Genomic DNA, 26120 nt, shown 5'->3' on the forward strand with positions numbered 1-26120 from the left:
CATTTAATGGTATTCTTATTGAACTTTCCGACATCATATTCTGATATAAAATGTTTTGAGATGGAATATGATTATCTTGAGCATTTTTAATTGAATTCACAAATTTATAATTTTTCTAAGTCAGTAATTATATTTATTTTTATATATTGGCCTTTAATTTAATTTTACATGGATTTATGAAGAATTTTTCTAAGGATTTATTACCATCATACCATGTGTCATCCTTCAATTCAATGATTAGTGATTTGTGAAATAATTGGTGCCACCAATCATGACAAGAAGTTACCATTATGTCATCACGACTCACAATGCCATTATGACCAATCATTATCTAACAACATGTTTTCAAGCAGAGATGATGTGGCCCAATAAAAGTAAAGCTGATATTTAAATCACAAGAATAAAATTTAAATATTGAGAGAAGAATTAATTAAAATGTCACCTCTTTAGAGTTAAAAGTCAAAATGTGATGCACACGTGTAACATCGTAATAGGTTAAAAACTAAAGAAAGGATGATGCAGAGCACGAAAATGTGTTGAACCATCATGCATACTCATTACTTTTATTTATTTAACTTTTAATCTTGCAAGAAAACAAAAAAGGATCACATGAAAAGCCGTGTGATGTGGCACATGGCAATTCATAGCCATGTCAATCACAATGTGTAGTTGTTTTATCATCTTCTTCCGTGCAAGACATGCGTCACTCTTGGCCTTGCAATTGGAAACAGATGATAGATCAGGTCAATCATTAAAAGAGGAATATCTAGGTATCTCTCATCTGCTAGTGGAAAATGAGAAGAAAGCCAATTCTTCACATGTTTCCCTCATCTTTGGTTCTGTAATCAACAATCCCTAGAAACCCCTCTTGTAGCAAAAGTTAGAATGCTTTTTGTCCACTGCATTCTCCCTTCTAATTATGTTCTTTCCCATACACCATTAATTTTTTTTTCATTGCAAGTAGTAGTTGCACTTGCCTGTGTATCACAACACCAGGTTGACTTTGTCTTTGTCAAGTGACTTGGCCAAGTTACCCAACTAAACCAACACGAAGGTAAAGTATATATATAAATTATTTTATCTAATATTCCCCAAATTTTCGATTACCAATTTTGAAATGTAATTAATATTTTATATTACCTTTAAGATAGTTATTTTTATTATTTTTCATTAAAAATAATTCCTACCCCTTTTGTATTAGAAATATTTATACAACCAAAATTTCTTATTCAATCACATTTATACATATGCTTATTTAACCAAATTTTCACTTTTTATACTTGTGCTTCATGGATTTGACCCTTATGATGTGATCAGTCAGAAAAGTATTATTTTGTAGAATAAATCATAACCATGAACTTACATTTTAACCGCAATTTGAGGAGTATCGATATATTGTTGTTAGGGAGTAGGTGGCATTGAGTAAGTTGATATTAGTTTTATTACTCCCACATTTTAAAGTTCAAAGATGCTTAAAAAGAGGCTAGATCTATACCTAGTCGCTTAATCGGATGATTTTTTATGATGCAATGAGTTTGTAATTATTTAAAAGAATTTTGAAATATCATGATTTTTTTAAAAAAATAGCATATGAAATTTGTGATCCTTATTATGCAAATTAAGTGTTGTATGGGCAAAAGTTTTCAAATTTGTAGCCTGATGACATAAAATGTATTTGATTCCTCCAGAGATTCATGGAAATTACAAAAATATTTGATCATCATTCTTGTAGTCATCTTCCTCAAGCATCAAACTAGAATTTCTTGCTCATATCAGAACATTGAACTGACATTCCCTGAAAATATGGCTCAAGTTGACAAGGTGATTCTCTCCTCCATGCACTTCTCTTCATCATGAGATATGGGGCCTTATGAAAGATCACCACTCACACAAGGCGAGGGAAAATTTTGGTTTGCAACTGCCAATTAAAACCCCAAAGGATTCAAATGATGGCATAAAAATAGGACATGGAATTGTGACTCAATTTTTTTATATTTTCCCATTTAGGCAAGATGAACATGATTTAGGACGCACATTAAAAACCCAATAAAAAGGGAACATGGAATTCATAACCATTCATTCATGAATCCCCTTCTTTTCAAATAGCCTCCCAAGGAAAGTACCTTACCACCCCTGGAAGTCAATATTTGACCATATGTTTCCCTTTTTTATTCAATTCCAAATGCATTCCAAATGAATATTTCCCCCAACTTAGAAGAGATCTGTGTGACAGTTACATCCACATCTAGAGACAGAATTACCTTGGCACTTACCTTGATGGAGATGGATCTCAATCAGTGTCCCCTAAACTAATCTTGGACATTGAACCAACCACCCCAACATAACTAAATGGTGCTCGGTCAAGCTCAAGTTAGAAATATATTTGTCCAGCAAGCCATCACACATTCTACATCTTTCTCGATATTTAGTGATACAATAAGGTCATAATGCCACAAATGTGATGCTGAATTGATTTGTGTGAATCCTTAAGTGGTTTTACACCTAGTGCATGGCCTTGTTGTTGGCTCCAAGCTAGGAATAGTTGGAATTTCATGATTTGAGACTCTTAGGTCATAGTCAAAACATATCCTCCATCCAAAAGGCATCTTTGGTGTCTTAGATCTTAGCACCACTTACACAATCATGACATCAATACTAACTAGAATGACTGACTAGGTTTTGATGATTAACCATATAGTAAGCCTTTTGGGGGTGTGATAATATACACTTTTAGTATCTTAACGGAACCACATTTACATGTTTATTTGCATTAAATTTATCATATATGCATGTTATCAAGCTTAAAATGATTAAATCTTATTTAAGAATGATATTCTGAATTTTATGATTTTTTTGTATTTTTTGGGCTTTTAATGACAATATATGATGAAAGATTATAATTTTTTGAGTCAGAATATGTTTTTTAGGGATTTTTTGACATTAAATTTGGAAAGATATGATTTTTCCAAGTCAAAGTATATACTTATATGTATGTTTTAGACCTTTATTTTATTAAATATGGATTTTAGAAATCATTTTTAAATAACTAATTTAGTGCCGCCACATGTCGTCGTTCGATTCGTCAAATTGCAACGAATCACAACTAGCAGTAATTATTAGCGACAACCAATCATTAACTCGATTAATAATTGGCGTCAGCAAATCCTTTAGCCGAGCAGTCATGGCATCATGATTAGCAAAGCCATGATTGCATTAATGATTAATGAATCAATTTTTTGAATTTTTCAGGCAAATACAACGTGGGCCTTTCAAAAAAAGGACTTTTTCTACAATAAATGCACATGTGGGCCGAGGCAGAAAATGACAACATCTGTATGCTGGCCCCCAAGTGTACACGCGGGGCTTGCGTGCCAGTTGCCGATTGGATTAGAAAAAAGGAAAAGTCGATGTGGCACGTGCTGACACGCCGCCACATCATCTGCGAGAATAAGTAAAAATATTTAAATAATATAAATATACTATGATTCTCTTTTGTATTTTTTCCCCCTACAGGTACACATGGCACCTCCGCAAAGCGCGACGTGGAAAACAATGCAGCGCGGACTCCTTACAACATGATGTTTTAATGGAAACGGAAAAAGAAAAATCATGAGCGACACTAACGAGGAAAGAGAAAGAAATCAAGGGATAGGATTGCTCCAACTTCAAACGGCAATATCTAAAAATCTACAGCTCTAATTGAGCTAAAATTTCAGCACTGCTTCGTCTCCCGGTCCTCTTTCCATCTATACCCTCGGATCTATTAATAGAGGTATGGATCACTGTGAATTTCATATTGAACTTGCTTCCTACTTGTGTGGGCTGATTCAAAGATAGTGAGTTTTGAGATCCATCAAATGTGTTCTCTGTCTCGGGTGTGTGGAAAGAAGCATTAGAGAAGAGGGGGAGCTTACCGGCACCCGGAAATTGCCACTATCTTGGAGGAACATAAGGATCTAATGTAAGCATCTTCGCCTCATGTTGCTCGTTTCCCGGCATCATTGTTAGCTTAATTAGGGTTTATTATTATCTTTTCACTATCGTTTCACTACCTTACGCACCCATTATCTCATCTCTCACTCTACTTTCACACTGTCCACTCATTTGATCACTATCGTATCCGTCACATCCTCTACTTTATCATAATATGTCTCATAATTCTACTTTTACTTCCTCTTTTCTTTGCTAATTTTAAGTTTGAATTATAACTAGTACAACCTTTTACCCGATTTCACTATCTCATTTATTATATTCTCGTCTTTATATTTTCTCGTATCATTAATCAACATAGTAAAACAATTAAATCCTTGATCATCGTTCCCTATGGAAATGATCCGTAATCATCACTAGCTAAATATTCCTAAGTAAGTACACTTAAATATATTTTTCAGAGAATAATCTCAATTAGTGACAAATTAAAACCCTAAATTTGAGATTATCAGAGTCCCACGATGATGGAGGATAATACATACATGGTAGTTGATGCCAATAAAGGTTTTATGAGAGATTGACATACTCCTTTGTATCTTCTATGGTATGAGGTGTTGCTTGGCATTCCAAGGGTTGTAAGCTAAACTTGTCCATTATGTTAATTATATCAATAAAGGTCCCATGAGAGGGTTGACATACTCCTTAGTATCTTCTATGGTATGAGGTGTTTCTTGGCACTCCAGGGGCTGTAAACTAAACCCATCCATTGTGTTAAATTAAAATTTTAATCAGTTAATTTGATGTATTGATATAATTAATTAATAAGATTTATCGATAAATTTTAAATTTTTTCCAAGATACTCTTGTATTTTCGAATATTGGAAAATAAAAACTAAGTTCAATAACTTTTATGAAAAAATCTCAAGAAAATTTATAAAATTTCCCTTAATGTTTTAAAAGAGGGAGGCACCCTTGTTTGATTCCAATTCAAATCATTTTGATTGCCCCCCTTTATTCTCTTCCTCTTACGATTCTTGAGTTCTACTTGTAGTGAGACTAGATGAAGATGTAATCAGATTTTTGGCAGAAAAGGAGATCTAGTGCTCTAAATATTGTACATATATATTTAGAGGTTGGACATATATATGGCTTGAATATGTTGAATCGCTGAACCAATAAACCATAGATTCAGTTCGTGGAGAAGTGATGCTTTGGATTCTATTTGTGATTTTGGTTTACAAATCTATCTTTGATCCAATGTTCTCTTTCACATTTGAGTTAAGATGAGCTCGATGATTTCCAACATCGAGTTTGCACCATAAAGTTGAATTTGGCCATCTTTTTACCCTCTCACCTATATCTCTTTGTGTTACTAATAATTCTGAGTAAATTTCAAACTATTGAAATTTGAGACTTTCATTTATATTCCAATTTTCTTTTTTTGGACAAACTTATACTCAAACTTGGCATAGTAATTGGTTAAATGACCTCTTACATTTTCATTTCATTTTTTGTGTCATATTTGGAAAATTTTGAGAAATCAAAGTTTTGGAGTCAACATATCAAGTTAGGATGATACCAGATGCTTATGGATTGACCTGGATAACTACTATACAAAAAATCAACCCTTAGGTTATAGTTTTTTCTTTCCAGTTTTAGAAAGTATACATTTGGTTTGAATATTTTCATAAAAACAATAAAATAAAGTGAAACATAACCTAGTATCATTATTCAAAATCATGTTACCCATAATATATTTTAATAATGAGTTTATATTTAATTCATTCCAAGGACAGATTATTCATCATCTTACCCATAATATTCATGTTTTATTTATTTTTTTCAATAATATATCAAAATTTCTATCTATAAATGTTTGAAAAACAATTTTTTTACTAAAATATTGTTTAAGAAAAAATCTCAAATTTCCCTATGATTCATAATATAATAACAAAATATATAAAATAATGGTTTGACATCAGAATCGCCTCCTTTGATCCTTCTATCTGTATAAATCTATGCCAAAGCAACTTGGAAAAAGTTCAGTAAATTTATGAGAATAATGAAAATTTAAGGAAGTAAATAAATATACGTTTTACAAAAATAAATAATGAGTGTTATGCACAACTTATCTTATATAAGTGTGCACATTTATTCCATGTGTTCAAGAATTGTAAGGATGAAGCCACATTTATGCATGCATTATCCATAAAAATATGGTTAATGTGATTTCATTATCTGAGTTGTAAAATAAATTGTTTTCTACATTTATTGGTATTTTTTGGACTAACCCAAGCTGACTTCAAGGAAGCCAAGTCATAAGTTTATCATATTTTCTTGAGGTTATTTTAATGGAAGTGAACATGAAATTTAAGAGGAATTTATGTAACCAAATGGAAATGAGGAGGTTTCTAAGCCAACACTTTACAAGAGGAGGAAGCCCGTCCTAGACATAGGATCATTTAAGGTTCAAAACATACTAGATTAGGTACTTATTCTTTGGTCCAAAAATTTCCACATTTTTGTAGAACTATCCTAACTTACATATTTAGGCAACCATGCCTTGGTAAAAAGTTCCACATTTTGTGGATCTGGCCTTGTTCAAATCTGGTTCTTATTTTTTAGTGGATATTATGTGGTCATCAAGACAAATCACACCACCATGTTTTTATTTAAGTTCAGTGAATAAAATATTATTACATTATTATTCTAATATGATGTTTATAATGAAGTCAATGAATATATGCAATGACATAGTGAATTATGATGAGATCATGATACAGTGATCAAAGTCTTTAAACATGTATTCTTAATATTCCTATTTGATGGATGGCCAAGATGGACATCGAATTATCGAGATAGAATAACACTAAATGATCCTACTTATACGATGAGAATGGCTGACCATGTGGCTATTAGTGTGGCAGCACCAAGGATATATGGTGGGTGCTCTTTGGAGAAAGGGTTCACTTAATTGATGTTCACGAATCCTTGAATGGTATTATACCTAAACATCAATCAGGTTAGTTCCTATCATGGTTGTAGAAGTGATCCACTGTCTTGAGACACCAAGAACAACTCGTGGATGGATGAGTATGTTTTGGCTACAACTCACGAGTCTTTAATCATGGGATTCGGACAAGTTTTGTATCAGATCTATAAAGATCTCCACAGAGATGATTTTGAGGTCAAGACAAGATCATTGGCCCTCTGTGTAAGAGTAGATTGACACAAGGAAGACGATGCACCCAAGTCCCTGGGCAGGATAGTAAGAATATTAGAGAAGATATTCTCCAATGATCCTTGTTACGCATCATTACTAACCAAATGACAAATTAGGGTTTGATGATTAACCATACCCTACGTCATATGGGAGTCTCGCGGGGATGAAGGATTATAAATGTATGGTAACCAATGACAGCCAAGGTTCCATAAGAGAGTTAAAAGACTTCTCAATATCTTCTAGAGCACAAAGTGTAGCTTGGCACCCCATGGATTGGAAACTCAACCTATCAATTGGGTTGAATAGATCCTCTATTAATTAATCTATATGTTATATAGTTAATTAATAATGTTGGTTAATTAATATTATTGGGCCTTATTAACTAAAATGATATATGGGCTTAGAGGGTCACATGTATAATACTAAAAGGATGCTGGAAGATATATTTTATTTGTAAGGGTTTTTATAAAAAATCTTAAATAAGTATAAATAAGGGGTCACCCATTTTAGGTGCGCAAGCAAGCCAGATCTGCCCCCCCCCCTTTTTATTCTTTCTCGAGTTTCTCCACTCATTCCTCAAGCCTTTTTGATGGTGAGAAGAATCACAGGATTTTCAAGTAGTGGTGAACAAGGGGAGGAGATCCAGCAGTCTCCTAGTCGCGTGGGTACCACAAAAGGTGGAACATTTGATCGGCTTGAAGAAACTCTCCCGAGAAGTAAGTCAAAGGTGGAAAAAGTTCCCCATAAGGTACTCATTATATTGCAGGTTTTATAGATCCTTTATGAAATGATCAAATGCTTCCACTAGTGAAAATAATTTTCATGCATAAAAAATGTGACCCTAGAACCCAACAATCTAGATCATTTAAGACCTCTGTTTAATCTAGAGCATTGAAGTTGTGTCTAGCCTTGAGAAATAGTATTTATTTTAGCCCATCATTGTTTCACAATTTTGGAGGAATTTGACAAAGGCTCTCTGAGGGTTATGTAGTGGTAAAACTTGGCTTAGGATTGGAATGGAAAATGAGGTATGTCACTTACCCCTTGGACTTCCTCAGATTTCCACGATCGTAGATGCCTAGATTAATAGAAAAAAAAATCACACTCACATTTTGATAGTGTGCACACTGTCTTCAAAAGTGCCCCACAATAATGCGTGCATGCATGCACAATCATGCATGCAAATCAAGCCCTCTCCAGCTGCAGCCTACATTTATCATTGTCACCATTGCAGTTGTATGTCATGTGCCAAACCATTCCCAAGTGCTAGCGAAAGCCACCAAATGCCAGAAAATACTGCCAAGTGCCACTATTGGTCAGTTTTCACTTATTTTTTACTCATATTAAATATCAAAATTCCAGAAAAAAAACAACTTTCACTTCAATTATCTTTACCAATTCTTCATTATATTATTTTATTTTAATAAATAAAACGGTTTTCACCATTTTATTTCAAATTATTCACTTCTTTTCACTCTTTTAACAAATTTTTCACTATTTTATTTTTACATGTATACAAATATTTTTTGATTCAATTATTACTCTATACAAACCTATAATTAAGTTAAAATCTGTCATTTTGAGGCTCTAAAATATGCAACAATATTTTGAATTTTACATTAGTATGGGGTAAGAGACAAATCCAAATGGAACATGTAATAAGAGACTAAAATTTGGTTTGAATATTTTTAACTATGAAATTGTAGGTATATATATTGATTTTTTTGGATATTTTCTAATAACTAAGTTAAATTGAAAGGAGGAAAACAAGTGAAAAACAATTTAAATGAAAAAAGAAGTATTGTATTATTTTTAATAGATTCTATGATTTTTAGAGAATTGAAAGAACATGAAATCATTTCGAATACTCTCGTTGGCACCCTAATGTTGCATTTGGCAGGTAATTATGCTGGCTGGGGTTGAAATTTAAGGGCGGTCGTGCACCAAGGAAGAGTAGGCTTGAACTGCACGATGTGTTATATGAAAAATGCTATGAATTTTCTATGTGAGGAGTTTTTCACTGTGAATGGTTGTGTTAAAAAGCTTTTTGTCTAGGGTATCCACTAGAATATTTACCTAGAAAAAATTGAGAAAATTCAAATAAAGTATTGGAGATCATACAAATCTCATTTTCACTTCCCCCAAAGGCTTAGTGGTGTATTTTCCTCCAAGAATATATATCAAACTTGGACTATCTCTCCCACACTCTCGTAAGAAAGAATGAATTAAAAAAATATGATGCCCTGGGCCTCGAACAACATGTTGGGAGAATAAATCCAAGATGGGATATAAAGGGAGTAGAAAAAAGTTTAAATAGAAGAGCCCTAACGCTCCCAGACTTTGGATCTAAATCCATGGTTCTGGAGGGCAAGGATTACTTAGGTTCCAACGTGGATGAGCTCCCCATCTTTCTCAACTTAACAAATAGGTCTTTCAAATTCAAAAATTCGGTTAATTCCACAATTCTTGCTTTTATTTGACCTGGGTCTTAAAAAGGCTTAAATGGGTTTCAGAAATGAGCTCCTTTGTGTGTTTGACATCTTTTTCTATCCAAGACAAGACTTAAGTTTCCCGTTCTGGTCTAGGACATGGCTTGGGCTTCTGTTTTTCTCCCATTCGCATCCATGAATCACCATTTAATTTACCCAACTCCTTGATTTCAATTTAAACTCCAAGAAGATGTGGGGAAAATCCACTTGACTTCTAGAAGTCAAGTGAGGCTAGTATCATAAATAAAGTAAATGGTAAATAATGCATGTGCAAACCTAAAATAAATGAACAAGTTAAGTATAAACACACATTTTTATTGACTTAATTTGATGTTATCACTAGGTAAGGAAATTGCATTTTTTGATGAATAAACCATATCTTTGTAACAACATCTTAAACCCCAAAATCTGGTTTATCATTGACAAACTAAATCATTAGCCTAATGGTTATAAACCATCAGGATTGAACCATGGAAAACTTAAGCAATATTAGCTCACCTTATATTTATACCAGAACCCCCTCAACTTGGAAAAGAAACTGATATCCACTGTAGAACTAGCCTTTTCCCAGATATTCCATTTCTAGAGGACTAAAAATGGGCAAGTTGAGAGATATGAGATTATAAAAAATAGTAAATGCATTTAAATGCTTAATAGTGAATTACTACAAATAATACATGGCGATCCCTATTGTTGAACATTTCATTACATGAAAATTTTACCTCTAATGTCCCTACTAATGTCCACGATTTTACTTATCTATTTACATTATTGGCCTTTCTGCACGATTTTACTAAATGATATGACGCTACAGGATAGTGAAAGAGTCGGGAAGAACGAGCAATCAGGGGCTGGCCTTACATCGCCTTCGAGATCGGACGGTCCTCGCCGGGATGTAATTTGGAAGAGAGATAGTAACAAAGAGAGAAGGGAGTTCTTCTCCGCCTTTCCCCCCCTTCTTCTTCCTCCTCGCCGGAGCCACTATTTGCGGGTTCGACCTTCACAGCTGGTTCATATTTCTTCAAGGGAACCGCCCGGAAAAAGGGAATTTCTTTCGTTCTTGGGGTTTCCTTCCATAGTTCCATGTACCCAGAAGGATGATCGTTCGAACGTACGCGCGGAGGAGCCGCTACCCAGAGCAGGCTTTCTCCGACGGCGGCTCACAAGATCAAGGGACAGACGGGCATCTTTCCCTTTCTCAAGAGACCAGCAGTTCGCTGGCTGATCCATATGGGTTCGCCGCGTTCTCCTCTCAGGACTCCTCAATGTGGTCGTTCGAGTCTGATCTTTTAGGGGCGAATGGATTGAATGCCGTCCCCAGCCTTCCCCCTCTCCCCCCTCGCGCGCGCTTAACGGGGAATTCTTCAAAGGGTCTGAGAGAAATCAAAGATCGGGATGACAAGAGACTCAAGAAATCGGAAGAACCCTTCAGTGGAAGGTCCTCGTCGGGCCACTCGACGGCAACGCTGATGGAGGCGCAGGAGTTTGGGGAGATGATGGAGCTCGATGACGAGGTTTCTTTCGCTTTGGGAGGTTTGCGGCGTGGCCAGCCTGCTAGGATTCGTCTGGCTAGCTTGCTGTCGTTGCTGAGCAATTGTGAGAGTGCCCAGCAGCGTCGCCTTCTCAGTGCGCGTGGGTAAGTGTAAAACTTACCTGTTTATTCTCTGATTCTAAGTGAATCCAAATTACTGAACATTTAAACCCTCGTGTCTCTCTCATTATTTTTGTATTGATTCGTTCTGTGTCATCATGTCGTGGGTTTGAAAGATTAAGGATTTCTGGTATGTTCTTCAGCTTTTACATCTCTAAAGTCTAAATATAACGTGGGTTTCCTCTTCGTTTATGTTAATTACCGTTCTTTTCAGATATTACTTTTTATCACATTCTTATTTGTCCATCACTCCGCCGAGGACATTGGTTTTGCCCCTCAAACGAATATGCTATTATCCTCTTATTAAGAGTTGTATTTGTATCCAATCACTTTTAGATTCTAGGAGCTGCTCATGTCTTTGTTTCTGGGTGTTCAGACTATCGAAGAAGATAATTGATGCTATCATGGGCCTTACGATTGACGACTCCGCCTGCAGTGTTGCTGCTGCGGCGTTATTTTTGGTTTTAACCACGGATGTAAGTGATTTCAGTTTTACTGGTTTAAGTGATTAAGGTAGAATATGAAGTTTCTTCAAAAAAAAAAGAAGGGTAGAATATGAAGTTAGTGTCCTTCATTTCAATTTTTAAACTATTCTTTGAATATCTAATGTGCTTTCTTAAGAACAGAGGATATCCCTTGTACTTACATTTCTCGCTTTTTGTTATTTCAGGTTCTTAATGACTATCTGTTAGATTTGCCGCTATCAATCCATTTCCTGATTAAATTACTGAATCCACGCGTTGCTGACAATGCGGGCGACGGTGATTCTTATGGTTCTTTGAGGCCCTTGGGAGTGGACAATGTTAGTAAAAAGCTGGTTTCGAGCTCAACTGCGATAATGATTAAAGTTCAGGAGATTCTTTGTAGTTGCAAAGTGCTGAAACAGAGCTTAGATAACGATGTGATTGGACCGCCAGAATTGAGCACAACATGGATTGCGCTACTTACAATAGAGAAAGCATGCGCATCGGCAGTGTCCATTCAAGGTAAATTGATAATCGTTTCAACGTTTGTGAGGTCATTTTAAGATTGGCTCCCAGCCATCTTGTAATGACGAAGTACCCATCCCAACTTATATCTTGGGTATCGTTTTCACTGTTTTTTAGTCCAAAGAAGTTCTTCTAAGGAGGCAATTCTGTTTGCCAGAGTTTTCTCTTCATTTCGATTTGCTTTGATTCTTTTCTTGCTGATTGCTGGGGATAATTTACTTCTTTGAAATCTGATTATGGCGACACTCGCTACAACTGACGACGATTTTCTATTTTATCTTTGAAGACAATCCTGAAGCGGTGAGCCGGGTCGGGGAAAACTTCAAGGAGAATTTGAGAAAATTTGGTGGACTTGATGCAATTTTCAATGTTGCCGCCGCATCATATTCAAGGATGAAGGTCTGTATTTGAATAAAACACGATGTACTTGTTTTTACGGCTGCTAAGATTAACTTATAATACTCTGCGGTTATTTACTTATAACTTTTACATCAGGGTCGGCTGGATGATAAATTATCATCATCGTCTTGGGATTCGGGAAGATTGGATTTACAGAGCTTGGCGCTTCTTTTGAAGTGCTTCAAGATAATGGAAAACGCCACATTCATGAGCAGTGACAACCAGGTAGTTCAAGTGATCCTCTCTTTGGTGTCGCATATTTGTTCTTCGATGTTGACCCGAATTTTGAATAGAATCATCTCCTAAGAATGAAAAACAAGTCGGACGACAAAGGCTCGCCTCTTTCCTTCGTCGGGCTAGTCATCAGCGCGATTGACATCTTTTCAGGTAGTTGAACAAGAAAGAAGTACCCTCACAAGCTTATCATTTTTTTCTGATTTTAACTGCTGGCGTTTGGAACCTTGGCAGATCTTTCGCTAAGGCAGATGTATCCGAATCTTTCCAGGCAGGGATTTTCTCGGCCTTCATCGGTTCAATCGTCAAACCCACGTCAGAAGCGTCCGAAGAAGACGTGTTCTTCGAAGTTACTTTCAATTGGCAGCAGGCGTTCCCTTCCAAAGTCAGATACAGTTGGGGGCCCTTCGACTGCAAACGTCAGCTCCATTAGAGGATCCCAGGGCTGGATTTCAATTAATATCAGAAAATCGAGAATTAATTCTGGGTGTGGCCCGTCGAATGGATCTTGTGATGGGTCGGCTTCGAGCGGGAGCTGTTCTTCAAGGACGAACTCTCTTGGTGTTGAAAGGAGGCGTCCAAAGGTTGATCCTTTCGCCTTTGATGATGATGATGAAGCAGACCCTTCAGGTGACTTGGTAGCCATTATTGGAGACGGGTCCCAGATTGCAACGGATGACCCGTTCGCGTTTGAGGAAAATGAAGTTGGTCCCACAAAATGGGAGATTTTGGCAAAGAGGAAGGCGACTTCTGACAGGAATCGAGGCGTAGATTCCGACAACTTCTGTTCTTACTCGACTGATGAACAAGGTGCTGGGGTTTTGGAAGAATGTCTTCTGACTGCCGTGAAGGTAAATGGGTAACCTCCCAGCAATTCCCAAATTAATTTTTCCTTTCTTTTTTCTCATTCCTGGTTTATTTGCAGGTTCTGATGAACTTGACCAACGATAATCCGGAAGGTTGTCGGCAGATTGCAGCATGCGAGGGGCTCGACGCGTTGGCTTGCTTGATCGGCAGTCACTTCCCGTCGTTTGATTTCTTCCAGGCGGTGGACGACCGATCTAAGTCTGTTGGTGGAGCAAGATCTCGCGAGGGGAAGCATCATCTCAGCGATCGTCTTGGATTGGACTTCCTCGTGGCTATCTTGGGATTGCTCGTGAATTTGGTGGAGAAGGACGACCAGAACAGGTGAGTCTTACATCTGTTTAATTGTTATTTTGCGATGATTTTCTTCCCGTGATTCTTTCTGATCGATTGCAGGGCGCGGCTTGCGTCTGCGAGAGTTCCGGTGTCTCATTCGGGTGGGCGAGAAGATAGGGACGTGATTGCGCTGCTGTGCTTGATTTTCCTGTCGAATCGAGGTTCCACCGAGGCCTCCGGAGAGGAGAAATCCGTGTCTTATGTGAGTAAGAGATCTCGATTTTTCCAAGAGATTTGAGGGTTAATCTTTGTTTCAAATCTGCCGTTTGCCAGGATGACGAGTTTGCTCTGATGCAAGGAGAGAGGGAAGCAGAGATGATGATCATCGAAGCTTATGCTGCTTTGTTGCTCGCTTTTCTTTCCACGGAGAGGTAGATTTCGGCTGAAAGATTATCCGTTTTGCGAAGAACAGCTCTCGAATAACCATTTTTAATCTCTTGTTTTCGCAGTATCTTGTCGAGAAAGGCGATCATCGGCTGCCTTCCGGAGCAGAAACTGGAGGTTCTCGTCCCCGTCCTGGAAAGATTCGTGGTGCGTATAATCTTACTTTCTCCGATTTTCTTCTTCTGATGCTCTTGGCGTGGGAGTGATAAGTCTATTTTTTCGCCTTGTTTTGAAAATTTCCAGGCATTCCATGTGTCGTTGAACATGATCTCGCCGGAAACTCATCAGATTGTAAGCGAGGTCATCGATTCGTGTAAAGGTGCGTAGGGATTGGATGGAAAGACGGTAGTACCTGTACAGCTCCACTCAACTTCCTTCATGGCTTGGCTTGTCGGTGCTGCGGAGAAGCGAGAAGGCTTGTCGATCATGCACAATTCGATCCTCGCGAATTTTACCCCAACTTCTCCATCTCCGATGACCAAGCGGTTCATGTATAAATTACGTCTCTTCCCGCTGTTCTTTGCCCTTTTTTCCCGATAGCAGATCTGGTAGTGAACGTAGTGAACTACCTTATTGAAAGTTTAACCTTGGATCTGTCTGTACAAGAGTTTACGCGGGATGTTGATTAAATACAGAGCCGGACACCTGTCACCATGGGGAAAGAGGGAAGAGAGATAGAACTGACCGGAACTGAAACCAATTTCGGAGGAATTTTCGTGAGCGCCGCCGGACGAAAGAATCGGATTGAGAGATGGCGGATCGCTACTTCTGCAACGACATGCCAGAGTTTGTGGCAGAGGAAGGCGAAGAGGAGGAGCTGGTGGCCAGAAGTTCCCTTCTGAAGCTCCTGCACGAGCCGTTTCCCAGCGCGGCCGATCGCTTCCTGCGCGCGGGCATAGATCTCAAGGAAAAGGTTCGCCTTGATCTTTAATTTCTCGATCGATTCCTCCGGCTAGCGACGATTGAACCGATTTTCCGGTAAACTGTGCCAGATTGTGGAGAAGACATGGATCGAACCAGGGCGGCGCGTGCGGGGGGACTTCAGCCTGTACACCGGAACCCTGGGAACGGCCTTCCTCTTGCTCAAGGCGTATCAGATCACCAACAACGAGGCCGACCTCCGGCTTTGCTCTGAGATCGTCCGGGCCTGTGATTCCGCCTCTCAATCATCTCGGTTCCTCTCTGACACTCCCCTTGATTTCACTTCATGTTCGAAGATTATTCCATGGCCATATGATTTGAATCTGCGCAGGTGCGTGACCTTCATCTGCGGGAGGGCGGGCGTCTGCGCCATAGGAGCGGTCGCAGCGAAATACGCAGGAGATGATCCAGCCATGAACCACTTCCTGAGCTCCTTCAGATCGATAACTCTGCCGCCGGACGTTCCCAACGAGCTGCTCTACGGGAGAGCCGGTTACATCTGGGCTTGCTCCTTCCTGAACAAGCACATCGGCCCCAACACCATCCCCCCCTCCCACACTGTAAGGACCCCCCACCCGCTCTCTCTCTCTCTAAGTCTCTTCGTCTCTCTGAAACCTCGGAGAAGGTGTCTGTAGGCTGCCATGGCGAAGAAGATAGTCGAGGAAGGGAGGGAGCAGGCGCGGAGGAGCGGGAGCGAGTGGCCGCTGATGTACGAGTGGCACGGGAAGAAGTACTTGGGCGCCGCCCACGGCGTGGCGGGGATCATGAACGCGCTGATGACCGTCGATCTGAGCGGCGACGACCGAGATCTCGTCAAGAGCACTATCCTCTCTCTAATCCGCCGTCGTCTCCCCGGTGGCAACTACCCCTCCAGCGAGGGCGGCCACCAAGCCGACCGGCTCGTGCACTGGTGCCACGGCGCACCGGGCGCGGCCATGACCCTGGTCCGAGCGCACCAGGTCTTCGGCGGCGAGTTCCTGGCCGCCGCCGGGGGGGCGGCGGAGGTGGTGTGGCGGCGGGGGCTGCTCAAGCGGGTGGGCCTGTGCCACGGCGTGAGCGGGAACGCGCACGTGTTCCTCTCTCTGCACCGAGCCACCGGCGGGGGGGGGGCGCTGCACAGGGCGAAGGCGTTCGCGAGCTTTCTTCTGGACCGGGGCGCGGGGCTGATCGCGGCGGGGGAGATGGACGGCGGGGATCGGCCCTTGTCCCTGTTCGAAGGGCAGGGGGGCGTGGCCTTGCTCTTCCTCTCCATGGCCAGCCCGCTGGACTCGAGCTTCCCCGGCTACGAACTTTAAACAGAGAGAGAGAGAGAGAGAGAGAGAGAGAGAGAGAGAGAGAGAGAGAGAGAGAGAGAGATGGACTTGGTCACCGTTAAGGGTGTTTGGCGGCCAAGAGGGCTTTGACGTGGGAGGAGACGGCCTTGCGGAGAGGCAGGAAGGGGAGGCGGTCGAGGACCTCGGCGCCGAAGGAGAAGATGAGAGCCTCCCTGGCGGCGTCGCGGGAGATGCCGCGTGTCTGGAAGTAGAAGAGCTGGTCCTCTTCGAGATCGCTGATGGCTGCGCCGTGGGAGCACTTGACGTCGTCGGCGATGATCTGCAGGTTGGGCTTCACGTTGACCGTGGCCCGCGGCGCGAGGAGTAGGCTCCGCGTGAGCTGCCCGGCGTCGGTCTGCTGCGCGCGCCGGTTGACCATGACGTTGCCGTCGAACACCGCCTGGCCGGAGGGGTCCGACACGATGCACTTGTGCAGCTGCCGGGAGAACCCGCCCGGGTGGTCCAGGACCAGCCGGCTGTGCAAGTCCTGCGTCTGGTTGCGCCGCGACATCTGAAACGTCGCCAGCTCCGTCTTCGTCTCCGGCCCCCTCTGCTCCACGTGTAGGTTATGCCTGCTCAGCCTCCCTCCCGTGCTCACCTCCGCCATCTCGTACGCACTCCCCGATCCCTGCTAAGACAATGGTGATCAATCGATCGGCGATAGGATTTTGATGAAAGATCGTGATCAAGGGTGTGTGACCTGTTTCACCAAGGTCCACTTGATGTGAGCGGCGTTCGGCGATTGCTGCTGAAGGTAGGAGTGGGAGAGCCTGGCGCCTTCGGCGAGGGAGATTTCCACGACAGAGTTGGACCAGTAGCTCTTGCTCTTGCTCTCGCCGCCGCCCAAGTGCTCCTCCACGATCGCCAGTTCAGCGCCTTTCTCGACGACCACTAGTGTTCTCGGGTTGGAGACGAAGAGGGCGTTCGATCCGGCGTTGCCCCCTTCCAGAGAGAAGAACCTCAGGAACAACGGCTCCTCGACGAGTCTCGCTCCTTCCGGCACGTAAACGATGGAAATATCTGGAGCTCCGGCGCCGTTGATGTCCCAGAAGAGGTCGCCGCCATGGAAGCCCTTCTCCTTGGAGAGGATTTCCGTGATTTTGTCCAAGGCAGGGCCGGGGGGGAAATCAGAGAGGCCGCCCGCGAAGACGCCGGCGGGGAGAGAGGCGAGCTTGGACAGGGAAGGAACGAATTGGCCGTCGACGACGGTGAGGACGTGAGGGGACAAGACGGATCGATCGGCGATGGCGGAGAGCTCCAAAGAGGGGGAAACCGGAACGGGGAGGATGGTGGATTGCTTGAGAAACGAGGTGTCCGTGAAGCGGAAGGGCTCGTCCTTGGAAGACGGCCACGATCGGGAGAGCAGCGACTCCGACGACGTCTCCCGCAGCTTCTGCAGCGGCGCGGGCCAGGAGCCGCCGCCGAGAGAGAGCGAATCCTCGAGCTTCTCCGCGATCTCGAGAACGAACGGATCGGACAGGGCGGCGAACACGGCGGGGCGGCGCCTACTCCCTCGGCTGCGCCGCCAGCGAACGCCGCCGGCCGCGGCGGCGGGACGGGGGAGAGAGGAGGAGCCGCAGCAGAACCCCGCCATGGCGACCGCAGGGTGTGAGGCTGTGGCTGGCTCTCTGTCCTCTAGGGAACATCAATCGGTTAGGTCTACCCAAACGGATCCTATCGGACGGTCAGGATTCGAGATCACGCAGAAAGTACGATTTGCAAGCTACGAGATTAAAACGAATAAAACTGATCACTCCGGACTCCGGAGGGGGCAGAAATGAAAGGTTTTAGGGGAAATTGGAGGGGTAGGAGAGAAATAAAAAGAGGGTGGTGGGTCACGACGATAGCATGGACCGCGATTCAAAACCTGATGAGAGACCTTCTTCCCCCCCTCTAATGGCGGCCGAAGGCGCCATCCCGCCGTCGGGCCACTGAGATTTCGCGGATGAAGCCGCCGGGGCTCAGCCGCGGCGGCGGATGGGGAAGAGAGATCAAGTTCCTGGTCTCCGTCTTCTTCCCGACCTCTCTTCTAGCCTTCATCCTCGTCCTCATCGCCGCCTGCAACGGACTCCTCTGCTTGAGCACCGAGGCGCGGCCGAGGTCCGCTCTCCTCCAGCAGCACCCGAAGCCGGCTCCAATGGCGGCCAAGGAGGAACCTCTCCGGCCGCCGCGGCTGAGGAAGGCGGCCCTGCGCAGACTCCTCCGTCCCAGCGAGAGAAGCAGAAGCTTCGCCGCCCGCGCCAGAGAGTTCTTCAACTGGCCTTGCGAGCGGCGCTTCTTCATGACTTGGATTTCCAAGCCGGACAGCTTCGCCGAGAGAGAGCTGATAACGATGGAGAGTCTCTTCCGGTCTCACCCTTCGGCTTGCTTGCTGGTGCTCTCGGCCGCCATGGACGGACCCCGAGGAGAGGCCTTGCTCCGCCCCTTCGAATCCAAGGGCTTCCGCGTCGCCGCCATGTCGCCGGACTACCGCTTCCTGCTCAGAGACACGCCGGCGGCGCTCTGGCTGGACCGCCTCCTCAGAGGCAAAGTTAACCCCGGCGAGGTACCCTTGGGGCAGAACCTCTCCAATCTTCTCCGCCTCGCCGTTCTGTACAAGTTCGGCGGGGCGTACCTCGACGCGGACGTCGTCGTGCTGAGGAGCTTCTCGCCGCTGAGGAACGCGATCGGCGCGCAGGCCGCGGATCTCGCCACGGGGAATTGGAGCCGCCTGAACAACGCCGTGATGATCTTCGACGAGGGCCATCCTCTGCTCTTCAAGTTCATCCAGGAGTTTGCGCTCACCTTCGACGGCAGCAAGTGGGGGCACAACGGCCCGTACTTGGTTTCTAGGGTTTCGGCGAGGTTGCGGGATCGGCCGGGCTTCAACTTCACCGTTCTGCCGCCGGCGGCGTTCTACCCGGTGGATTGGAGCAGGATCGGGCCTCTGTTTAGGGATCCGAGCTCGGCGGAGGAGTGGCGGCGGCTCGCTGCGAAACTGGCGGCGATCCGCCGTGGCAGCTTCGCGATTCACCTCTGGAATCGGCACAGCCGGAGCATGCCGATCGAGCGGGGGAGCGTCATCGCCCAGCTGATCGCGGATCACCGCGTGCTCTTCAACCGATCGTCATCCTGATGATCCCCGGCCATTGGATCGAAGCTCTCGAACCATACTTTGTACGATTTCCTCTTCGATCAAGATCCCGAGAGTAAACCATTGATCGGATAGCAACGGGAAGTGTATTCTCCTCCCGAGTTTTATTCTGGATAAATGAGAACACTATACGGGTAAAATTTTACAAACGCAAAAATCAAAACTTTAGCATCGGGCTATACAAATTCGGAAGGATACCCATCATTCCTTTTGCACCAGACGCTCCACATCGCCGAGCTGAACCTCCGTCGGCTTCCCTTCGTCTCCACGCTGAAACATAAGCTCAATCTGCTCCAGCGTCTTGCCCTTGGTCTCAGGAACGCAGGCATAAACGAACAGAACGGAGACAGCGGACACGCCGGAGAAGAGGAAAAAAGCTCCGGCCGTGGAGATGACACGGGTTAAGGAGAGAAAGGACATGGCCACAAGACCGCTGCAAATCCTGTTGCCCGCCGCGCCAAGTCCCACTGCCTGGGCGCGCAATCTCAGAGGAAATATCTCCGCGCTAAGAACCCAGCAGATTGGGCCGATCCCCACTGAGAAAAACCCCACATTTGCACAAACCGCAGCCACCGCCACAGAAATACCCACTTCTCGAGAACCCACTCCATGTCTGAGCAAGTGAAGAGCAACCCCGAGAACGAACAAGCAGCAAGTCATTCCCACTGTGCTCGCGTAGAGAAGCGGCTTCCTTCCCACCTTGTCTATCAGCAGAATGGCCACAAGTATGAACAAAGTCTTCGCGAACCCCACCGCCACAGTCGCCGCCAGAAGAGATTTATTTCCCCTGATCCCCGCGTCTTTGAAAATCGCCGGGCTGTAGTAGACCGTGGCGTCGATCCCCGTCACCTGCTGGAAGCACTGAATTCCGATCCCTGCGATCAGCATCCGACGGAGCGCAGGAGAGGGCCGCAAGAACTCTCGCCAGACGGCTTTCTCCGAGTGGGTCCCCGCCGCTTCTTCAATCTCTGCAAGTCTCTGGCTGATCTCCTCCTCGCTCTCGCAAATCCTGGAGAGAACAAATCTCGCTTCCTCCAAGCGATTTTCCATTACCAGCCATCTGGGTGACTCCGGAACGAAGAACAAGGCCACGGCGACGAACACGGATGGAAGAATCCCCATGCCGAGCATGACCCTCCAGCTCAAATGTGCGGGAAGCTCTGAAAAAACGTAATTTGAGATGTACCCGAGAAGGATTCCGATGTTGATGAAGATCTCTGGGATGGATGTGAGAGTGCCTCTGGCCAGGGCTGGTGAAATCTCGGCGATGTAGACCGGAGCGATCATAACGCCGAACCCGATTCCGATTCCTGCCATGAGCCTGCCGATCATTAAGAAGAGGAAGGAGGGCGCGAAGGCCATGATCAGACCGCCGCACTGGAAAACTATCGCAGCCAAGCCGATCGTCCACTTCCTGCCCACGATATCAGAGGTTTTCCCCCCTGCCAGGCTCCCCAGAAGTGAAACGACGCTCAGGCATCCCACTAAGATCTCCTGTTGTACTTCTGTGATCCTCAAATCTTCCTCGATGAAGAGAATTGCCCCGCTCATCACCCCCACATCTGCGTCATCAACCCACAGATCCAAACAAGTTTGTGCGTGTTAACAATTTTCCAGGAATTAAAAGAAATGCTGAAGACATGGAACTACTGCTGTCACAAAAGCGAAGTTTTTTTTCGGGGTATTATGATGCTGAGGAAGGATCAGCAGATTTTTATAACGTTATTTGCTGCTTTTTGATGTGTGTGATTCAACTTTTAATGCATCGCACAGTGAGAGTGGGAAAAACATATACTTTCGTATTGATTGGCGTCATCCATAAAATTCAGGGAATTTTTAGTTCGGGACGAATAACCAGAAGGCCAGTAGTGCAGAGATTAAGGTCTTTGTAGACCGGCCAATATTTTATGAGATATTCATAATCACGGATGAAAGTTTTTGTAAGAGCCTGAGACGCGGAGGGAGGATCAATAGATCAAAACGTTATTCAAAATTTTAAGGTGTATTTGATTTAATTTGCCCCATCGCACCTGTTTTCGAGAACAGATAACCCAAATTCAGAGAAAATTAAAATATACATCAGCGTCGAGACGCTTCATTCATAAAAATAGCAGTGAAATTGACTCACGAACCAATTATTAAGAGTGTCAGTAGCGACGAGATTAAATTTGCGCGGTCCGCCAGATATTTCCCAAGATATCCATGCTCACCCCGAAAAGAACACAATCGAGCCGGAGAGTAGAAATCCGAATCCTAAGTATCGATTCCGAAGCATTCTCGATGACGAACACGAGAAAAAGTAAAACCTAGTAAAATTGGAGAACAGGGCAGAGATTCACCGTAGCCGAGAAGAAGGGAATTGAGAGAAGCGAAGACGGCGCAGGCCAAGACAAACTTCTTGGCGGAAGCTTTCCTATCGCCAAAATCCGTCCTCCCCAATTCGTTCCCATCTCCCTCTTGCGCGAGATCCTCATCCATTCTCATGTACCTGCCCTTCCTCGAAGGCAGAGGCAGTAGCTTCTTCAGCCCGCTTCCATGGACACCTCCCCCGTCCCCGTTTTCGCGGGTCTCCGACAGACCCATCTCCGAATCCTCCAAAACTAGTCTCCCGTCGTTCTTCTTCTTCTTCTCCTTCTTTCAAGAAAAATGGCAAAGAAGGGGCGAATCGAAAGCAGATGAACAAAGAACAGGCCACCGCCGAGGAGGATTTCTTCGCAGATCTCGCGAGGAAGGGAAATTTGAAGTCCAATGTTGACATCCATTGCAGAGGGACCCATTATTGACCGTAGATATTATAAAAATACACTATATAACTCCTCAGTCGTGGGCGAAACGAAATGGGCCGATTTAAGGCCCAAATAAGGGAAATGTCCTCCACCGACTTTGGGCTGGGCCGGAGGGTATAAAATGCCTAGCTCGTCTGTGACTGTGAGTGATCATCGTTCCGATCGGACTGTCTTCGGTCCTTAGTCGCGTTGGCGATGGCGGTCCCGGAGCGCGGATCGGAGGGGCAGGTTGCCACGGGCGCGTACGTCAATGGAGGTTCAGAGGCGGAGGTGAAGAACTCGGCTACCTCGGAGAAGAAGAAGTCTCGCGAGAGTGAGCGCCGCCGCCGCCGGAGGAAGCAGAAGAAGAACGGCGATGCTTCTGGCAATCCCGTGTCTGGCGGAGAGCGTGAGGAGAACGGAGAGGAGGACGAAAGCAAGGAGACAGATGGTCATCCTAAGGTTCGTTGAGAGTCCGTCTTTTATCGCCGATGATTCAGCTTGATCTTTGTTTCTTCTTGCTAGGGTTTTGTTATCTGCGATTATGTGCTTTTTTGTTATTGAATATTAACATTTAGGTGTCCTCCCTATGCATAGGCAGCGGGCTTGTCTGGCGGCTGCCTCTGTTATTAGTCTTCTTTGGGATTCTATTTTCATTATTAAAATTTGTAGAATGAAAATTTTTGTATTTATCGATGTTTTCACTTCATGTGTCTGATCCAATTTTGTGTGTTCCTGTCAGAGTGATCATCTGAAATTTCTGCCCCCAAAATTTTTTTTTTCAGTTTGAGGAGAATATTGAAGTTGAATACGTCACGGAAAAAGCAGATATCGATGATACCTTTCTCGAAGATTTCAAAAAGGTTTTTGAGAAGTTCAGTTTTAGTGACGCCGCAGCCGGAGCTGAGGTGAGGAAATCGTTCAATCGATGCCCAAATCTGCATTATATACGATTTACTCTATCTGGAAATTGTATTTCTTCTTAGGATGTTGCCAGAAGTATCGAAATGGCAAATGCCGAGGCGAAAAAGGAAGCCAACGCGGATTCGGATGAGGATGAAAAAGAGAACGAAGCAAAGGAGAAAGGAGTGTCTAATAAGAAGAAAAAGGTTCTTACTCCTATATTTCTTCCGGAATCTGGATCTTCGATTGATGGATTTCTTATTTCTAAAAATCATTTAATCTATTATCTCAGCTCCAAAGACGAATGAAAATTGCAGAACTGAAGCAGATCTGCGCCAGACCAGACGTAGTTGAGGTATTTGCACCTGTATTCTGAATCATCATTCACTTTTGCCGACCATTTGTTGAAAGAACTTCTAGATTTAAAGACTGAATGAGCGCTAGACTCTCAATATTGTTTATTCGTAGTTTAATTCCACCGCTTTGTGTCTACCGCTTTCCATCTGAATGCACGACAAGCCACATTCTCAGGAAATTTCCATTCATAATAGGGCACCCTATGATGGGTCGGATGAAATTTGTGATTTGACCTTTTTAGATAGTAATTTATTTATACTGTTTGAGGATTTTCGATGTTGCTGTCAACATGAAACTTTTGTCTCAAAAACTCCAATGACGTGGTTGTTAATCTTCTTGGGACGGGCATAATATCTCTCCCTTTTTTAGCATTCAAGATATCTTTTTACAACCCTGTTTCAGAAACTAAACAGTTATTATAGCAAACGAAAAGCTTAGTTTATTTTACATATCATTCTCTGTCAATGTATTTCTTGGCACCAAGTCGCCCTACCTTAGCTTTTAGGATGCGGCTTAGGTCAACTAATGCAAAAAAGATTGAATTCAATCGACGATAATCTTTGAGATCCCAACGCATGTTGAAAGATTCCTACATTTTATTAATTTGATTTAATTTAGCTCTGTTGGATTAACCTTTGAATATACCACAAATATATTTATCTCGCCATTTTCATGCTGTGTTTATGGTGGGCTGCAGTGATAACCTATTCACTGAATTGACAGATCTGGGATGCCACGGCAGCAGACCCAAAGTTGCTTGTTTACCTGAAATCCTACCGGAACACTGTGCCTGTTCCCAGACACTGGTGCCAAAAGAGGAAATTCCTACAGGTGAGTTTCGTTGCTGAGTCGTTTGTTCTACTTGAAGTCATGATTTTATTTTCCCTTTAACTGGAAACCTTATTATTATGGATATGATCACTAGGGGGTGGGTGAAGATGAGTAGACGGCAAGAACACCCCTCTTATACGTACATGTGGTCCTTGCAGGGAACCCATCGGCTGTAACTGCATCTTTGGAGCCAGAAGTTGTTGGTGTTTGGTAATAGGGGTGCCTTGAATGTTTTCCTTTTATATGTTGGAGGGGTTGGGCTAATTCCTTTAAAACACGACATCCTTAAACAGTTTGGCGTGAGAGGAAATTAAAACTCGGAGAAAAAATAGTGTTTGGTTCTTTATCATAGCTTGTTGAAATGGCACGTCATGTTTTGTTTTCTATTTGATGTTCATAGCAACCATGCCGCTGGACTTGGCCGTTTCATACAAGTCTCGTCGTTTTGCAGGGAAAACGGGGCATTGAAAAGCAGCCATTTCAGCTTCCTGATTTCATTGCCGCAACTGGAATTGAGAAAATTCGCCAGGTATAGTGATCTTTTCTATTGGTTTAATCATATAGTGATCGATGTGCCTTGTCGTGCATTCAATCAATTGGTTACCGCAGGCCTACATTGAGAAGGAGGATAGTAAGAAATTGAAGCAGAAGCAGCGGGAACGCATGCAGCCAAAAATGGGAAAGATGGACATTGATTATCAGGTCTTGAATCGTTGATTTAAATATTATTTCGAATCTGAAATGACTCTTCTCTCTAAAGGATTAGTATTTTTCACTTAGTTTTAATATTTTTCATTTATGACCCGAAATTCGTCTTTTCAGGTTCTTCACGATGCATTTTTCAAGTATCAGACCAAGCCCAAGTTGACATCGCACGGTGACCTTTATCACGAAGGAAAAGAATTTGAGGTACGTGTTTCTTTCGCGTCACTGATTCGAATTTGAAGGAAAATAATTATATGCAAATTCTGTCGATTTTAGCAAATCCCTTGGAAAATGATTTTGGTGGACAGTTTCGTTGGAGAAAATATTGATATTACGTATCGATCATGCCCATTGTACAGGTCAAGCTGCGAGAGATGAAACCTGGTTTGCTCTCTCATGAACTTAAAGAAGCGCTTGGAATGCCTGACGGTGCCCCTCCTCCCTGGCTGATCAACATGCAGGTTAGACAATGGATATCTTAACTAATCGTAAAACGCGTCTGCGAGCTGACCCATAATTATTTTTTCTCAATTTTTCAGAGGTATGGGCCTCCCCCGTCATATCCGCAGCTAAAGATTCCTGGTTTGAATGCCCCGATTCCCCCAGGAGCGAGTTTTGGTTATCATCCTGGTGGCTGGGGTAAGCCCCCTGTTGATGAAGTGAGTAAATCTTAACTTGGAATTATTATTAAGG

General features: G+C 43.5%; 6 protein-coding genes and 1 long non-coding RNA gene across 8 annotated transcripts in view; 4 read left to right on the forward strand and 3 right to left on the reverse strand.

The window, feature by feature from the left end:
- The first annotated feature begins 10497 nt into the window (after window positions 1–10497).
- LOC144699943 (wings apart-like protein 2) lies at window positions 10498–15084 on the forward strand. Its single transcript, XM_078571291.1, has 12 exons — window positions 10498–11278; window positions 11670–11769; window positions 11964–12279; window positions 12569–12681; window positions 12778–12906; window positions 12975–13068; window positions 13150–13766; window positions 13841–14103; window positions 14176–14317; window positions 14389–14486; window positions 14565–14646; window positions 14743–15084. Exons 1-12 carry the CDS (start codon window positions 10740–10742, stop codon window positions 14824–14826), a joined length of 2577 nt encoding a protein of 858 aa, XP_078427417.1. The 5' UTR covers window positions 10498–10739; the 3' UTR covers window positions 14827–15084.
- On the reverse strand, window positions 12731–15324 carry LOC144699950 (uncharacterized). The gene is made up of 2 exons (XR_013580648.1): window positions 15185–15324; window positions 12731–15096 (listed from the first exon to the last, which is right to left on the reverse strand). It is a non-coding gene; the product is annotated as an uncharacterized LOC144699950 (long non-coding RNA).
- On the forward strand, window positions 15251–16830 carry LOC144699948 (lanC-like protein GCL2). Of its 2 annotated transcripts, none has more exons than XM_078571295.1 (4): window positions 15251–15412; window positions 15492–15673; window positions 15752–15980; window positions 16046–16830. In XM_078571295.1, the coding sequence occupies exons 1-4, from the start codon at window positions 15251–15253 to the stop codon at window positions 16793–16795; spliced, it is 1323 nt and encodes a 440-aa protein (XP_078427421.1). In that variant the 3' UTR covers window positions 16796–16830. The 2 variants fall into 2 exon arrangements, with proteins under 2 accessions (XP_078427421.1, XP_078427422.1); XM_078571296.1 differs by having other exon boundaries at window positions 16056–16830.
- ABCI7 (non-intrinsic ABC protein 6) lies at window positions 16763–18350 on the reverse strand. Its single transcript, XM_078571294.1, has 2 exons — window positions 17434–18350; window positions 16763–17361 (listed from the first exon to the last, which is right to left on the reverse strand). The coding sequence occupies exons 1-2, from the start codon at window positions 18325–18327 to the stop codon at window positions 16792–16794; spliced, it is 1464 nt and encodes a 487-aa protein (XP_078427420.1). The 5' UTR covers window positions 18328–18350; the 3' UTR covers window positions 16763–16791.
- Window positions 18348–19848, forward strand: LOC144699949 (uncharacterized). The gene has a single exon (XM_078571297.1). The coding sequence runs from the start codon at window positions 18679–18681 to the stop codon at window positions 19846–19848; it is 1170 nt and encodes a 389-aa protein (XP_078427423.1). The 5' UTR covers window positions 18348–18678.
- An 87-nt stretch (window positions 19849–19935) lies between these two features.
- Window positions 19936–22618, reverse strand: LOC144699945 (Major facilitator superfamily protein). The gene is made up of 3 exons (XM_078571293.1): window positions 22206–22618; window positions 20065–21428; window positions 19936–19975 (listed from the first exon to the last, which is right to left on the reverse strand). The coding sequence occupies exons 1-2, from the start codon at window positions 22447–22449 to the stop codon at window positions 20068–20070; spliced, it is 1605 nt and encodes a 534-aa protein (XP_078427419.1). The 5' UTR covers window positions 22450–22618; the 3' UTR covers window positions 19936–19975; window positions 20065–20067.
- Window positions 22619–22794: 176 nt separating this feature from the next.
- LOC144699944 (proline-rich spliceosome-associated (PSP) family protein) overlaps window positions 22795–26120 on the forward strand; it is a 4800-nt gene continuing 1474 nt past the window's right edge. The window contains exons 1-10 of the mRNA XM_078571292.1: window positions 22795–23093; window positions 23417–23539; window positions 23618–23740; window positions 23827–23889; window positions 24615–24722; window positions 25174–25251; window positions 25332–25424; window positions 25545–25631; window positions 25787–25888; window positions 25967–26086. Of these exons, the coding sequence (XP_078427418.1) occupies window positions 22848–23093; window positions 23417–23539; window positions 23618–23740; window positions 23827–23889; window positions 24615–24722; window positions 25174–25251; window positions 25332–25424; window positions 25545–25631; window positions 25787–25888; window positions 25967–26086 (1143 nt within the window). The 5' untranslated portion in view covers window positions 22795–22847. The remainder of the gene's footprint in view (window positions 23094–23416; window positions 23540–23617; window positions 23741–23826; window positions 23890–24614; window positions 24723–25173; window positions 25252–25331; window positions 25425–25544; window positions 25632–25786; window positions 25889–25966; window positions 26087–26120) is intronic.

This window comes from Wolffia australiana, chromosome 2, assembly GCF_029677425.1.
Source record: "Wolffia australiana isolate 7733 chromosome 2, ASM2967742v1".
Taxonomy (NCBI): domain Eukaryota; kingdom Viridiplantae; phylum Streptophyta; class Magnoliopsida; order Alismatales; family Araceae; genus Wolffia; species Wolffia australiana.

Coding starts and splice junctions, on each gene's coding strand:
- LOC144699943 (XM_078571291.1), top strand. CDS start 10,740: ATGATCGTTCGAACGTACGCGCGGAGGAGCCGCTACCCAGAGCAGGCT. Junction 11,770..11,963: donor TTTTGGTTTTAACCACGGAT/GTAAGTGATTTC, acceptor TTGTTATTTCAG/GTTCTTAATGACTATCTGTT. Junction 12,907..12,974: donor TCATGAGCAGTGACAACCAG/GTAGTTCAAGTG, acceptor AATTTTGAATAG/AATCATCTCCTAAGAATGAA.
- LOC144699948 (XM_078571295.1), top strand. CDS start 15,251: ATGGCGGATCGCTACTTCTGCAACGACATGCCAGAGTTTGTGGCAGAG. Junction 15,413..15,491: donor GCATAGATCTCAAGGAAAAG/GTTCGCCTTGAT, acceptor AAACTGTGCCAG/ATTGTGGAGAAGACATGGAT. Junction 15,674..15,751: donor TCCGCCTCTCAATCATCTCG/GTTCCTCTCTGA, acceptor GAATCTGCGCAG/GTGCGTGACCTTCATCTGCG.
- ABCI7 (XM_078571294.1), bottom strand. CDS start 18,327: ATGGCGGGGTTCTGCTGCGGCTCCTCCTCTCTCCCCCGTCCCGCCGCC. Junction 17,362..17,433: donor AGTGGACCTTGGTGAAACAG/GTCACACACCCT, acceptor TTGTCTTAGCAG/GGATCGGGGAGTGCGTACGA.
- LOC144699949 (XM_078571297.1), top strand. CDS start 18,679: ATGAAGCCGCCGGGGCTCAGCCGCGGCGGCGGATGGGGAAGAGAGATC.
- LOC144699945 (XM_078571293.1), bottom strand. CDS start 22,449: ATGGGTCTGTCGGAGACCCGCGAAAACGGGGACGGGGGAGGTGTCCAT. Junction 21,429..22,205: donor TTCCCTTCTTCTCGGCTACG/GTGAATCTCTGC, acceptor TTGATGACGCAG/ATGTGGGGGTGATGAGCGGG.